At 41.4% G+C, this 15,354-nt stretch overlaps 1 protein-coding gene and 1 long non-coding RNA gene across 9 annotated transcripts in view; one reads left to right on the top strand and one right to left on the bottom strand.

Annotated features, from left to right (window-relative positions):
• Positions 1 to 6,662, top strand: part of ATP8B1 (ATPase phospholipid transporting 8B1) — a 107,360-nt gene extending 100,698 nt beyond the window's left edge. For 6 of the 7 annotated variants that reach the window (XM_081562927.1, XM_081562931.1, XM_081562928.1 and 3 more), the window contains 4 exons: positions 895 to 1,140; positions 1,460 to 1,598; positions 3,634 to 3,764; positions 4,950 to 6,662. In XM_081562927.1, coding sequence (XP_081419053.1) covers positions 895 to 1,140; positions 1,460 to 1,598; positions 3,634 to 3,764; positions 4,950 to 5,174 — 741 coding nt within the window. In that variant the 3' untranslated portion in view covers positions 5,175 to 6,662. Of the gene's footprint in view, positions 1 to 894; positions 1,141 to 1,459; positions 1,603 to 3,633; positions 3,765 to 4,949 lie in introns of all 7 variants that reach the window. The other variant, XM_081562932.1, reaches the window with a different exon arrangement.
• LOC145534743 (uncharacterized) overlaps positions 1 to 15,354 on the bottom strand; it is a 46,087-nt gene that overhangs the window by 28,595 nt on the left and 2,138 nt on the right. The window contains exon 3 of one of the 2 annotated variants that reach the window (XR_014074937.1): positions 153 to 1,609. The exons of the other annotated variant lie outside the window; for it this stretch is intronic. This is a non-coding gene — a long non-coding RNA (uncharacterized LOC145534743). Of the gene's footprint in view, positions 1 to 152; positions 1,610 to 15,354 lie in introns of those variants that run through there. 2 annotated transcript variants of the gene reach the window in all.

Raw genomic sequence — 15,354 nt, 5'->3', positions numbered from 1 at the left:
CACAGGCTGAGCGCCTGTATCTAAGCACATATTTCAGTGTATTCTCTTGGGTTTCTCTTCTTTCTGAGTGAGCCCTATTAAGTTTCTGCTGTCAGGCAACAACTGTTGTGCTTCTTGTTTTGTAGTAAGAAAAGAAGATTTCTGTGCCTGAGTTGAATCCATTAACAAGGGAGTTTATTATCCTCATTTTGGACGCTGAGGTTTTCTTGTTAGATACCTAACAATATAGTAGGTCTCTATGATAATGACTTATACATTTTTAAAGTATTTTAATACCTCCCCAAACTTCTTGATTTAATCTACATTCTATCTAGTTGCAATTTTTATAGAAGCTGCTTTAAAGAATAAAAAGAATAATCTGGAGTTAGTTCATCATGAATGTGAAAATGCTTTCTCAAAGAATGAGAAACATGGAGGTAAAAATAGGCTTCCTATGCTTTAACATTACTAATTGCTTTCTGTAAGTAGAAAATAGTAGTTTACCTAGTCTCTCAAAAGTAAGTATCAAATAATGGTGGGCTACTTCCCTAGTGGCTCAGATGGTAAAGAATCTCCCTGCAATGTGGGAGACCTGGATTCAATCCCTGGGTCAGGAAGCTCCCCTGGAGAAGGGAATGGCTACCCACCCCAGTATTCTTGCCTGGAGAAATCCACGGACAGAGGAGCCTGGTGGGCTACAGTCCATGGGTTGCAAAGAGTGGGACATGACTGAAGCAACTTAGCACAGTAATGAAGTTGCTGTCTGCACAATGAAATTATTCAGGATTTATCTTTAGTTTCTGCCTTCCTAAAACTTAACAAGTTGCAATTCTTTGTGAGATGGAAGTTGTAATGAATGTATGTGAGTTCTTGGATCCTGACGGGCAGCACTCAGCTCCGTGTTTTCCCCTTAAGGACGTGAGCGACAAACTGAGCCTCCGCTTCCCCGGCTTATACGTGGTGGGACAGAGAGATCTGCTGTTCAACTACAGGAGGTTCTTCGTCAGCTTGCTGCACGGGGTTTTGACCTCGCTGGCCCTCTTCTTCATACCGTATGGGGCCTACACGCAGACCATGGGGCAGGACGGGGAGGCACCCTCAGACTACCAGTCCTTCGCTGTCACGATCGCCTCTGCTCTCATAGTAACAGTCAACTTCCAGGTATGCGGCTTTAGCTGACTGTGTCCAGCACCCACTGAGACTGTATCCATTTCTGTGCGTAGACCAGCAGGCACATCTGCCTGGCTCCCACTCTCCTGCCCACCGAGCCTCTGCCGCTCTGCAAGTGTGAATGGATGCTATTTTCATCCCTTATAACAAACGTATTTCCTATCTCTTGCCTGAGCCAAGAGCAGCTTCTGATTGTTCAAAAGCCAAATCATGCCTAAATTGCTGAATTCTATTTTCAGAATCCTTAGATCCTTTATTTCTTGCTAACTTCCCAAAATGAATGCTCTGTTTTTCTCTGGTTTCCCAACAGATTGGCTTGGATACTTCTTATTGGACTTTTGTGAATGCATTTTCAATTTTTGGAAGCATTGCACTTTATTTTGGCATCATGTTTGACTTTCACAGTGCTGGGATACATGTTCTCTTTCCATCTGCATTTCAATTTACAGGTTGGTATTTTCTAAATTCCAAAAATAAATAAATAGAAAAATGTCATTAATTTAGATTCTGACATAACTTCAGGGTAAGTAAAAACACGAAGTGTGAATTACTGCGAGTGAAAATTACTGTCCTGGTTAGAGACTGAATGGTGGTTAGTGGTTGGAAGCCGGGTAACATGATGGGAGGAAAGCAAATTAAAGTAACTTTAAGCTGTAACTGTGCTTTTTATTTCTTCCATAAAATCTAATATTGGAAGGTTACTGGGAAACTAGGGATACATGTTTCCCAATATAGTACATACTGATAGTATGATAGTTTAATTTTTCTAAAATACTACCTAGAAATACATAATAAATTTTGGGGTACATTTTGATTTAGTATTTCCACATGAGGAATATACCCTAACATGAAACACACCAAATTTTGGAAAGGTAATCTGTACACTGTATCACTACAACACTTCTGTCTTTTAAAAACTGGAAATAACCCAAAGACCTAAGAATATCAAATTAGCAAAAGAAATTATGATGGAATTCTAGAACTTAAAAGTGGACTGTATCATCAGAAATATGCACACAGAGCAGTAAGTAAACTTATGAAAACAATAGTTTACAGCTGTATAAAATATGACAAATGGACAAATGTTAGAGTGAACTGATAAATATAAAATTTATAAACAGCCTAAGTCAGAATTTATGAACTTACTATGGATAGTGTAGCTTGGATTCAAAATGGAAAAAAAAATGCCCCATAAACTTGTTTCCCTGTAAAATAATTTTTTTTAAATGACCAGTTGTTTGGTTATAAAAGGCAGTAGCTGTGGTAAGACCCCACCTGCAATGCAGGAGAGGCAGGAAATGTGGGTTCAATCCTGGGGTCTGCAAGTTCCCCTGGAGGAGGGCATGGCAATTCACTCTAGTATTCTTGCCTGGAATACTCCAGGGACAGAACAGCCTGGCAGGCTACAGTCCATGGGGTCACAAAGAGTTGGACACAACTGAGCACATATGTGGTAATAACCCTTTTCTTATTGGAATTGAGCTCTTTTTTTTTTTTTTTTTTGCCCGTGTTCTTCCTTACTGTGACTGTGTTTTAAAATTTTAGTACCCAGTTACTTAGGATATTCGCATAGGGAGTGTTTTTTAAATCCATACGTATTTATCAGTGTTTTTTAAAACCACATTTAAAAAATAAACACTTATTTTTATAAACTCACAGTACAGAAAATATTGTAACAAATTTGGCTCAGTTTTAAAATTAAGTAGTATATATGATTACCTGGTTGTATTAACTGAATTGAATTGTTACTTCCTCTGACATAAAAAACTGGAAGCCGAATTCAGTGGAAAAAGCCAAGCTCTAGCTGGCTGGATATGGATTTTAATTCAGGAGTTGCATAGCTAGTTCTGTCACCTTGGATCAATTTTTTATTAATACTTCTCCACGACTTGGTTTCTTCATGTAGTAAAGATGGCAATACTTACCTCTCAGAAATGAGTAAATGGCATGATCTGTATAAAACACCTAGCATAAAGCTTACCCACAAATAGTAGTGCCCGCTGTTAATATGTGGAATTTCAAACCAAAGGTATAAATTGGAAAGTGCTTTTTTAAAAAATTTATTTTTAATTGAAGGATAATTGCTTTACAGTATTGTGTTGGTTTCTGCCATACATCAACATGAATCAGCCATAGGTATATTTAGTAAAGTACTTTTTTAGGTTCCTGGAAAAAAAAATCCAAAGGTATAAATTCCCTACTTTTGCATTTCTAATTAATCCAGTGCCAACAAATGTACCTTTTTCCCTTATTCACTTATATACATTTGCCTTGTTCCAAAGAATTTATGTTCCTAATCCTGCTTTGCTTAGTCTTGTTTTAAAATGTTCATTCCTTGAGTGGTGATGGGATGTTCTGGGGAGGGCAATCTGGTTGTAAAGGTTTACCGGAGAGAATCCATTTGTGGACTGTGGCATATTAGCCATGCCCTCCCCTCCTTGGGATGCAAGGACCGTTGTGAATCCTTCTCTGTGCTTTGTCCAGGCACAGCTTCAAACGCTCTGAGACAGCCATATATCTGGTTGACCATCATCTTGACCGTTGCTGTGTGCCTGCTGCCTGTTGTTGCCATCCGCTTCTTGTCAATGACCATCTGGCCATCAGAAAGCGATAAGGTATAGAAAAAACAGACTTTTCCTAACTCTGAGTGTCTCTCACAGGAATCAGAGCCTTTCTCCAAAGCAGCTTTCCTGCAAAATTCTCAGCTCTTAGGAAGTTTGGTCTGTTTTCAGGACTTCTTTTTAAATCCACCTTGCAAATAAGTCCCCTAGGATTGGTATTTTTGTTTGCTTGTTTTTTATTATAAAAAAGGAAGAACAGTATATACATCTACCCTCTCAATTTAGCAATTATATATTCAGCAATTATACTGTTAGTATTTTGCCCTGCATACAGGTTGGGATTTTTTTTTTTCCATTTAAAGACAAACGTCACCTCTTACAGCAGGATCCTTTGAGCCACAAGTATTAGGAAGATGCAGCTCAAAAGGGCTCAGTGATAATGTACCACCTCCACTCACAGAACAGGCTTCAGGCTCAGGTGATGAGCCGTGGACTGGGTTTTTTTTCTCTCTCTCCCTTCTGTTAACAGTCTCCACTGTTTGCTTCATCTTTCTGAAAGATGGCTACAGCAGTTCCTGGCACTGCATCCTGCCATGTCAGTATCCAGGAGAAAATTAGAGACTGATTCTCCTGGAGCTTTCCCTTAGGAGCCTGGGACTTCTGGGAGGGCTCAGCACACTCCCTTCATGTCTCCTGGGCCAGAATTAGGGCACATGCCCATTCCTGGACTAGTGGAGAACAGGGGAAATCAATCGGTCCCACCCTGCGGGTGGAGTCCACATCCCAGGAGTGTAGCTGTGAGGAGGAGGGCACCTGGATAAGCTCCATCTCCATCAGAAAGGAGAGAGAAGCTGCCAGGCAAGCAAGGACCTTCATGTCCTCTGTGTCTTCCTCCCCCACTGACTAGAGTGTACATTACAACACCCAGAGACACTAAGGGTCTTTTCTAAAACGGGGCCAGTCCGCCCTATGAACTGGAAAGAGCACCAGTTGCGGAGTGGGAGTCCTGGCTGCCCTGTTTCCAGCTCTGAGAGCGTGCAAGCCTCATGGAACCTCTGCCTCCGCTTCCTCCTCTCTAAAGCCAAGAAGGGGATGCCTGCCCCTCAGGGAGGCGGGTGAGGGGAAGCCCGGTCCAGCGTCCCGGTCAGTCCGAGGGGCTCCCTCTGCGGGCACAGACCCGCGTTCCCATTCGGCCTCCCGGCTCTCCCTCACCTGGTCCTGCCTTTCCTGCTTCTGCAGATTCATAAGCACCGGAAGCAGCTAAAAGCCGAAGAGCAGTGGCAGCGGCGTCAGCACGTGTTCCGCCGGGACGTGTCCACGCGGCGCTCGGCCTACGCCTTCTCGCACCAGCGCGGCTATGCCGACCTCATCTCCTCCGGCCGCAGCATCCGCAAGAAGCGCTCACCCCTGGACGGGGTCATCGCCGACGGGTCGGCAGAGTACAGGCGCACGGCGGAGAGCTGAGGCGCCGGCTCCCGGGTGACCGGCAGAAAAAGTCACATGAAGGAAACGTCTTTGTCTTTTTTTTTCTGAGACTGGGAACTTTTTGTAGAAAACTGAACTTGTCACGAGGATGCTGAAGACAAGAACCTTTTCAGCAAACGACTTGGTTTTGCTGTGGCAATCGTCCAACCCAAGACCTTTTGAAAAGTCAGATTATTCAGATGCTGATGTTTTGTATGATTCAAAGTGAACATTTTTAACTCCATCTCAATCTAGGACAAGAGAACTTGAAAACGTCTTCTATTTCAGTTCAAATGGTATCGTTTTATAAAATTAGTAAGCTCTTCCTGTCTGGGATCTTTGTCAGGAATTTCCCAGAGGCTTCTTTTTTTTTTTCCTGGAGTCTACCTTACTGTAACAAAGACCTTATAACAGTAATGACAGAAGACTCATGAATCTTCATCTCCTAAAAGCTAAGTGGTCTGACTTTTTCAGAGTTGATACTGGGACGGCATGATTTCATGTTCTCATGTGGATTTAATTCAGCTCAGTCAACAAAAATGACTTCACATGTCATAAACACAAGGTCTGGGTCTGTTTTGGTTTACTACCAGGTTAAAAAGAGTACATTACCTACGTTTACTCTTACTATTGTACATTATTTCAGCCTCTTCCTGTAGAACCAAGTGAGTTTATTGTCTATTGTCGATTTTTTAAAAAAATGCATTTAAATATTTATGGGTTTTTTTAAAAAAGCTTTTAAAAACTGAGGGTATCAGTGATAAATTGCAGAATATTCTGCAACGCTTTCTTTTGAAAAGCGAACTTTTGTGCCTGCCTATGTGTAAAGTGTTTTATAAGGGACATAAAACAGAGACCTCATTCTTGTCTACTTAAGAGAAACGGCTATTGGTAGCCATATTCCTAAGACTAATAGTGTATCCTTCTAAAATTGAAGATAACTTTGGCAATTATGGAAACTGGCCTCAAAGAGGTAAAAGTTATTTATCCAGGGGCTTTTCTCATTCTGTGTGTTTCACACTTTCATTTTCGTATTCCAGTGAAGATACAGAAGTGTCTTCAATAATTCTGTTCTTTACCATTAGGTTGTGAATGTTCACAATATTCATTCGAGTTCCTTATGAGGAAATCGCAGTGTGTAAATAGTTCATTGTCCAGGTATAAGCAAAGAATGTTTAGCTCTTTATTCTATGGAAGTAAATTTCTGGAAGTTTACAACTTTTATCTTGTAAATAAAAAAAAATTGTAAGGTTATTACTTTTTTTTTGTAAAGAAAAGTTAGCTTGTGTAATTCTGTCAGTTTCAGATTTCTCTCCCGTTTTGCGAATTGTGGGAAAGGTCGACAATGCAAATGTGTCAAAGACTTCCATGGGTGGGTGCAATATTAATTTTAAAATGCAAATTGTTTTGGATAAATTATTTCTATATTCTGTAAATCTGAGATGAATGTATATTTTTGTTTAAAAAATAATAAACGCTTTGGTAAAATTGGGGGAAGTACAATCTGTTAAAGTATTTTTTAGTTCTTTATTTTAGAGTGTGGCAGATGATAGAGAATCTAGGCCTGCCTGGCTTCTAAAGGAACACAGGGGTCCTTTGTGGTGAAAAGTTGCGGACAGGGTACTGCGGACGGGGTACTAAGTGTGGGGGCGAAGTGGCTGAGATGAGAGGATTAGACTACAGAGTATTTAACAGTTGGTAAGAACAACTATCCAGGGAGTGCGCATCTTAGGGTATGAGAAGGGGGACAATTCATCCAAGTGACCTCAGCTCTTTGGAGGTAGAATAAAAGCATCGGTAACCCCTGACCAAAAAAAAAGCAGGGGCTGGGACGTGAGTAGACAGTCCAGAAAGGCTGTCTGGACTGGTGAAGGGCTGGCAGAAAAATAAGCAAAGGGAAATTATCAGGATGTTGAAGGGCACGAGAGCAGGTAGGGACCGGGAGGGCCAAGTCTGACACACGGCTGCAGGACAGGGGGTCAGCTTCTGGACAGGAAGGCAGGCTGTAACCCCATTAGGGAAATGACCCCTCTACATTACAGAGGAGGAGGTTCTTTGAAGGAGGACAGAAATGGAGGACTTTCGGGGGAGGTATCATTAGTAGTGGTAGGTGATGAGAGAGTTCTAGTTCTAGGGGTGTTTTGTAAGGTAGGAAATCAGGCCCTAGCTCTCTGCTATTCTACACCAGACAGCCTGCTTCTGGAGCAGAATTTCACGTCTGCATCAAGGCAGCCCGCTGGAGGTGGGGAGGGGGTTGGAGACAAGACAGATTATTAGCCTCTGTAATGGAAATGGTGTGAGAAACCCTGAGCAGGCCTGGGAGATGGTCCCTTTACAAAAAAAAAAAAAGGCCTTTTTTCCTTAGGCTATACTACTGTGTTTAAACTGGTGAGGAATAAACGTTTTTAACACAAGAGCACCACCTGAAGGTCCTTGCTGATGCTCAGGACCAGAAACCATTGAGTAAAGACAACTGGTGGAGATAAAACGGTTCTTAAGAGACTCCACTGTGATAGCAAAATGTACCCGATGGAACCTAAATATGTTTTAACAGTTGCTGCCTTCATATGATGTGAACGAAGCTTAGGAAAATTTTAAGACAGCTTCTAAAAGTCTTGTCAGAATCTGCCAGTAAGTTAGAGCTGCAATAAAACTGGTGGTGCATTTACAAATACAAAAAGGCCTGACCAACACTGAGAGGAAAACGAAGCACTTCCAGGAAGAAGTAGAGATTGGGTTGGGCCCTTAAAAATAAACACTGTAAAAATAATTTTCTTGACCTGAATAGTCCTTTTCCCAAAGATTACAAATGTCTTATAAGCATATGAAAACATCCTCAACATCATTAGTCGATAGGGAAGTACAAATCGAAACCATAATGTGATACCACTTCATACCCACTAGAATGACTATTTAAAAAAAACAAAATAACAAGTGTTCACAAAAATATGGAGAAATTGTAACCCCCATCTATTGCAGATGGAAATGTAACACACTGAACCCACTATGGAAGACAGTTTGGCAGTTCCTCACAAGTTACACAGAATTACCACATGCCCCAGCAGTTCTCTGGATGTGTGGTGTATATACACATATACCAAAACACCGAAAACAGGTACTCAAATACTTAAACACTGGAATGTCCACAGAACCACTAGTTACAACAGCCAAAAAGGCAGAAACAGGGACTTCTCTGGTGGTCCAGTAGTTAAGAATCTGCCTGCCAATGCAGAGGACATGGGTTCAAATCCTGGTCCAGGATGATTCCACATGCCATGGGGCAACTAAGCCCGTGTGTCACGGCTGCGCCCAGACGCCCTAGAGTCCATGCTCTGCAACGAGGTGAGCCACCAAGATGAGAAGCTCGATCACCCCAACTGGAAAAAGCCAGCACACGGCAACGAAGACCCAGCACAACCAAAAATAAGTTATATATATATACATATATATATATATATATATATTAAAGGTAGAAACAAGCTGTGGCTTCCCTGGTGGCTCAGTGGTAAAGAATCCGCCCGCCAGCACAGGAGGCACTGGTTCGATCCCTGGGTCGGAAAGATCCCTTGGAGAAGGAAACGGCAACCCACTCCTGTATTCTTATCTGGGAAATCCCATGGACAAAGGAACCTGGCAGGCTACAGTCTGTGGGGTTGCAGAAGCGTCGGACACGACTTAGTGACTAAACAACAGGAAGAACAACCTAAATATCCACCAACAGGTAAACAAATGGGGTGTATCCATATAACGGAATACTACTTTGCCATAAAATGAGGCCAGTTTAAGATAGTGACATAGGAAGACCCAGAATTCACTTGTCTGCAAACACACCAACTCTGTAGTTACGTATGGAACAATTTCCTCTGAAAACAAATCAAAACAACAACTTGCTAAGAGACTCAAGGAAAAACACAAAACACAACAGGTGGGAAAAGCTGAGACACAATTTTACTGAAAAGCCCACCCCTGGTACCCTAAACTCAGAGCTTCTCCACGAGGAACACAAGCATAACTCCCATCGGGCGTCCCAACATTTCAGACCTGCACCTGAGACCAGGCCCGGACACACCAGCTTTGAAAGCCAACGGGACTCACATCTCTAAGACCCGAAGGTCACAGCAAACAGAAATTGCTATTGAAGAGCTCATACCTTCAGGCTCACCCGCACCAGGGCCCAGCACAGAAGGAGCCAACTGAGATGCACCCAGACTTTATGTAAGAGGCTAACTGCTTATGCTGAAGTGTCGGTCTGAGGGGCAGGCGTCTGCTTTAACGCCCGTCTGGGGGCCTGCCAGGGCGCCCTCCCAGGGCAGAGGTTGGCGGACACCATCTTTGTTGGCTCCCTTTGTCTCACTCCTGCAGGCAGGACACCATCCTTTTTGTTCGTTTTTAATCTAGGTTTCCTTCTCACCCCGCAGTTAGCACCATCTTGATCCCTCCCTTTGCTGCAGTCTGGAGCACCAGCGTGTCCCAGAGGGAGTTTTCACATGTATCTGGTATCTTGCTTTCCATCAGGTACCCTGGTTTTTGTGACTACAGCTTAGGGGGCACCCTTGATTATCTGGCTGTGGTGCCGAGTGGGGCTTATGCTCAGTAGGTCCCACAGAACTGTAACCAACAGAGAAAGCTTTTCACTGGCTCCCACCTCCAGGGCACAGCAAGAGGCAACAGTCCGTGAAGGCTGAAGGCTTGACTATAAAGGTCCCGCTACACTATCTCACTCTCTCTTAGTGGGTGACTTCAATACCGCAGTTTCAGGAATGTATACATCACCCAGACAGGACACCAATAAGGAGACATTTGTTTTAAACAATATGTTAAAGGAAACGGACCTAACAGACACACACAGACCATTTCATCCAAAAGTTACAGAATACATGTTTTTCCTAAGTGCACATGGAACTTTCTAAAGGGTAGCTCATTGTTAAGCCACAAAACAAGTCTTCTTAATTTAAGATGACAAGTCATACCAAGCATCTTTTCTGTCCACATTGGTATGAAACTAGAACTCAATCACAAGAAGAAAACTGGAAAAAATCACAAATACGTGAACTTTAAATAAAATACTACTGAACGACCAATGAGTCAATGCCAGTGATGTGATATACATACAGAAAACTTCAAAGACTCCACCCAAAAAACTGTAAAAACTAATTAACAAAAAATAGTAAAGTTGCAGGATACAGTATCAATACAGTTGACTCTTGAACAACAAAGGTTTACACTGAATGAATCCACTTTTACGTGACTTTTTTTTCAATAAATACACTATAGTACCATACGGTCTTAACAGTTGAATCTGTAGATGCAGAGGGCCAGCTGTAAAGTTGTACAGACTTTTGACTGTGTGTGTGTGTCGAGGCGGGGGGGGTGCATTGGGGGGTGTCCGTGCCCAACTCGCATGATATTCATGAGTCTGCTGCTACTGCTCAGCCACGTCTGACTCTTTATGACCCCATGCACTGGAGCCTGCCAGTGTTCACTTTCTCCACATCCTTGCCAACATTTGTTAGTTGTGGTCTTTTTGACAATGGCCATTCCAACAAGTGTGAGGTGGTATCTCACTGTGGCTGTGATTTACATTTTCCTGATAATTAGTGATGTGAGGTTATCTTTTCATGTACCTCTTGGCCATGTGTGTCTCTTTTGGAAAAATGTCTGTTTTTTAGGGTTTTTTTTCCTGTTGAATTGTATGCATTCTTTATATATTTTGTATATTAACCCCACAGAGAAAATGATTGGCAAATAGTTTCTCCCATTCAGTGATGTCTTTTGCTGTTCAGGAGCTTTTTAATTTGACATAGTTCCACTTGTTTGCTTTTGCTTTTTTTGCCTTTGGTTTTGGTGTCAAATCCAAAAAAAAAAAATTATCACCAAGACTGATATCAACCACTTATACCACTTATGTGTTCTTCTAGGAGTTTTATGGTTTCAGGTCTTATATTCAAATATTTGGTCCACTTTGAGTTAATTTCTGTGTATGATGTTAGATAGTGGCAGCAGCAGCCTATTCAAACTGACACATAAAATTAACCATCACACTGGGAATGAGCAGTGAGGTCATCAGCAGTGTCCATCAGAGGCATCATGACTTCTTCATATTTATATGGAGAGAAGACATTTAAACTGATTCCAAAATAAGCACTTATAACCTTGAACGCTATGGTAGTTTTACCATTGTTTTTGTTTTGTATAAAAAAGAAAATCCGTTTTTCTAGCATTTTTTCAGTTGATGTGAAATTCATGTAACTTAAAAGTTACATGAATTTTAAAGTGTGCAACTTTACCATTTACCATAAAATGCAAACTTACCATTTTACAGTGCGCAACTCAGGCATTTAGTACATTAGTTCACAGTGCTGTGTAACCACCACATAGATCAAGTTCTAAAACATTTTCATTACAACAGAAGAAAACCTCCTACCCATTGTGATGGTTAATTTTACGCATCACCTTGGGTTGACAGACGGCAGAGGGAAGACTAGATTACTGACGTGGCTGAACTGCTGACCGACTGCCGGCCTCCGGACTACCATGAGAACGATAAATTCTTCCCTGTGTAAGCTGTGTTAGGGTTTCTGCTACTTGAGGCTGAAAGCAGTTCTAAATAACACAATGCAAAAAAATAACAGCAAATCCATAAAAAGGAAGACGTTTAAAGGGGGAAAACGGTCTGAATGCAATTAGAGAAAAAAAAATAAATCAGATGCATAATAATTGTGGGAAAGGAAATAAATCTGTAATCGTTGAAGGTGATAACAGGTGTATTTCTGGAAAACACAGGAAGGTCAGCTAAAGAAACCATGACAGTGAGAATTCAACAAGACAGTGCGGACAAAAGAAACATACGGACGCCTTTCATTTGTCACCAACAGCAAACAGAAGATATGGTGGGGAAGAGAGAGTCCTGCTGCCCTTTGACCAGGGCAGGGGCTAGGGAGGCTGGCCCTGCACAGCTGAAGATCCGCAGAAAACCTGACAGCTGGGTCTCCCTATCGGTAGTTCCACATCCATGGATTCAACCAACCATGGACCATGCAGCACTGACTGCAATATTAACTAAAAAAAAATCTATCTAAACAGTGGGCCTGAGCCGTTCAAATCTGTGTTGTTCAAGGTCGAATGTTTGCTCTTACTGTTGTTTAGTTGCTCAGTCGTGTCCAACTCTTTGCAACCCCATAGACTGCAGCCCACCAGGCTTCTCTGCCCATGGGACTTCCAAGGCAAGAACACTACAGTGGGTCGCCATTTCCTTCTTCACAACTGTTTACAACTTCAAAAAAAAGATAAAATACTGAGGAATCAAGTTTACAATTAAGACCTATATGAACAAAGCTTTAAACAGTAGTGAATTAAGAAGGATAGTTAAGCAACTGAAAGCCATGCTGTGTTCTTGTATAAGTTATAATACCATAAAGAGTAGAGACTTCCTAGTATATAAAAGGCATATGATCTCTATAAAAATGCCAGTAATTTTTTTAATAGACAGACTCAAGTTCACATGAAAAATTATCACAATAAAAGCCAGGAAACTAAAAGAGAAAGCAATGTGGAGAGACTGGTAGTCTACCATATATTAAATCATATCATAATTTAAAAAGTAATTTAAACAATGTGATTCTGATACATGATTATACATTCTATGGAACAGTTTAGAAGGTCCAGAAACAGCTCCAAACATATGTGGAAATTTACTACACATAAAGGTGAGATCAAAGGTCACTGGGAAACAGACAGGCTTTTTAATTAACAGTACTGGCACAAAAGGAAAACAAACTGAATACCTTACACTATAGTAGAATAAATTTCAAGTAAATAAAAGATTTAAATGTAAAAATACTCATAAAACCACTAGAAGAAAAACATGAGAAACTTCAAATATAGACTGAGTAGAGAAAGGCTTTCTAATTAAGACTAGGCAATTCCCTGGTGGTCCAGTGGGTATGTCTTTGCACACTCACTGAGGACCCAGTTTCAATCCCAGGTCGGGGAACTAAGATCCCACAAGCCCCGCGGCACATCCAAAACAAAAGAGACTAAAAGTCCAAAGCTTCAAAAGAAAGACTCAGACTAATAAGTTCAAACATAAAAATGTAAAAAGCCTTCCTTATTAAAAAAAAAAGGACAAGAAGATAAATAGTAAAGTGGATAAAAATATATTTGCAACTCACGTCAAAAAGCTAATTATCCTAATAAACAAAGACTTCCTTGGATCTGAAAGACTCCAACAATCCAACAGGAAAAAAGAAAATACGGGCAAAGCACCCAAAGAAATCACAGCAAAAGAAATACAAATGGCTCTTACACACACATAAAGATGTTTAATCTTATCTGTAATAAAGAAATCCAAATCAAAATGATTTTAGTAGACCACCTTCACCTATCAACTTGGCAAAAAAGAAAAAGGTTGGCAATGCAATATTGGTACTATGGCAAACAAACCCCCTATTTTATTACTGGTAGGAATATAAATTGATAAAACCCTTAGCAACTTAGTCATATCTATTAAAATTTCAAATGTATATATATTGTGACCTAGCAATCCCGTTTTTCACATTTATCCTGCAGCTAAATTTCCTCACAGGGGAAATGACGTATGCAGTTATTAGACTGCGGCGCTGTTTATAAAAGCGAACACCGGCAGGGAGCCAGAACCCATCACGGGGACCGGTTAAAGGAAGTCAAGTGTGGGCTGACGACAGAACGCCGCGCAACTACAGCAGAGGCTCCCAGAGGACCAGATCGCCACCATTCATCGTGCTGTGAGACGAGCAGGTGCAGAACTCTGTGTGGTGGCCACCTTTTATATACAAAACCACAGAGGGGAAGGAGATGAAATTGATCTACAGATTCACACACTCCCAATCAAAATTTCACAGGTTTTTTTTTTATGGTAAGAACTGACAAACTGATTCTAAAATTGAAATGGAAATGCTAAGGACCTAAGATAGCCAAAACAAGAAAGAAAAATAAAGTCAGAGAAGCTAGTATCACTTGATTTCAAGAATTATTATAAAGCTATATTCATGCAAAGATGGGCACAATAAAGGACATAAATGGCAAGGACCTAATAGAAGCAGAAGAGACTGACTGGCAGCAAGAATACACAGAAGAACTACACAAAACAAGTCTCAGTGACCCAGATAACCACAGTGGTGTGGTCACTCACCGAGGGCCAGACATACTGGAGTATGAAGTGGGCCTCAGGAAGCATTACAACGAACAAAGCCAGTGTGTGTAGGGGGGGTGTGGTGGGGGTGGAATTCCACCTGAGCTATTTAAAATCCTAAAAGATGATGCTGTTAAAGTGTTGCACTCATAGTCAAACTCTTAGTTCTTAGTCCAGAGGTTAGGGCTCTTCGATCTCACTGCTGAAGGCCTGGGTTCAATCCCCGGCTGGGGAACTAACATTCTACAAGCTGAATAGTGGGGCAAAAAAAAAGAGAAAGAGGAAAAAAAATGGCCTCAAAACTTTTTTGGGGGGGTCATATGGCTTGCAGGACCTTAACTCCCCAACCAGAGATCAAACTTGTGTTTCTTGAAATGGAAGCAAGGAGTTCTAATCACTGGACTGCCAGGGAATTCCCCAGCCTCAAAAGTTGAATCAAATTATAAGGAAAGTGTTTACAATAAATGTAAGAGGAAGAGAAATTCTAACATGGAGAGAAATCTAAACCTCCCAACCAAATACGGTGGTGAAAAAGCCAGGGTGCTCTTGCCAAATTCAGGATACAGGTCGCTCACTCCAGAATAACCTATCATCTCCACCTGGAGAGACGATCAATGATCTTCATTCTCAAGGTGCTGTCACAAGCCCTGGAATGCCTCTATGTCTTCCCACCAGGGATTAAAGATGCTAGATCTGGATTGTGAAGCCAAGGAAGGAGGGCTCCACAGTGTAGCATTTTGCATCAGGAATCAATTCTCCCAAGTGCTAAGAATCAACCTTTAGGCTAGAGGTCAATTTGCCAAATGGGAGTCATCTTGCAGGTTCATTACAAAACGGGTGCTGAGCTAAGCTGTGTAACAAGTAACTTAGTCTATGGAAATGCTACAGGAGGCTTTTGGTAATCATTTGCTTTCAAATTCTCACCTACCCTCCGCTTATTTTGTGTGACCAACATAAAGCGCAGGCTTCTTGAAGAGTTTAACAGAGGTAACACTAAGGACTATTTCTAAA

Source organism: Giraffa tippelskirchi, chromosome 14 (genome assembly GCF_054371585.1).
Source record: "Giraffa tippelskirchi isolate mGirTip1 chromosome 14, T2T-mGirTip1v1.2.pri, whole genome shotgun sequence".
NCBI lineage: Eukaryota > Metazoa > Chordata > Mammalia > Artiodactyla > Giraffidae > Giraffa > Giraffa tippelskirchi.
This window is presented reverse-complemented; position numbering and strand designations above follow the sequence as displayed.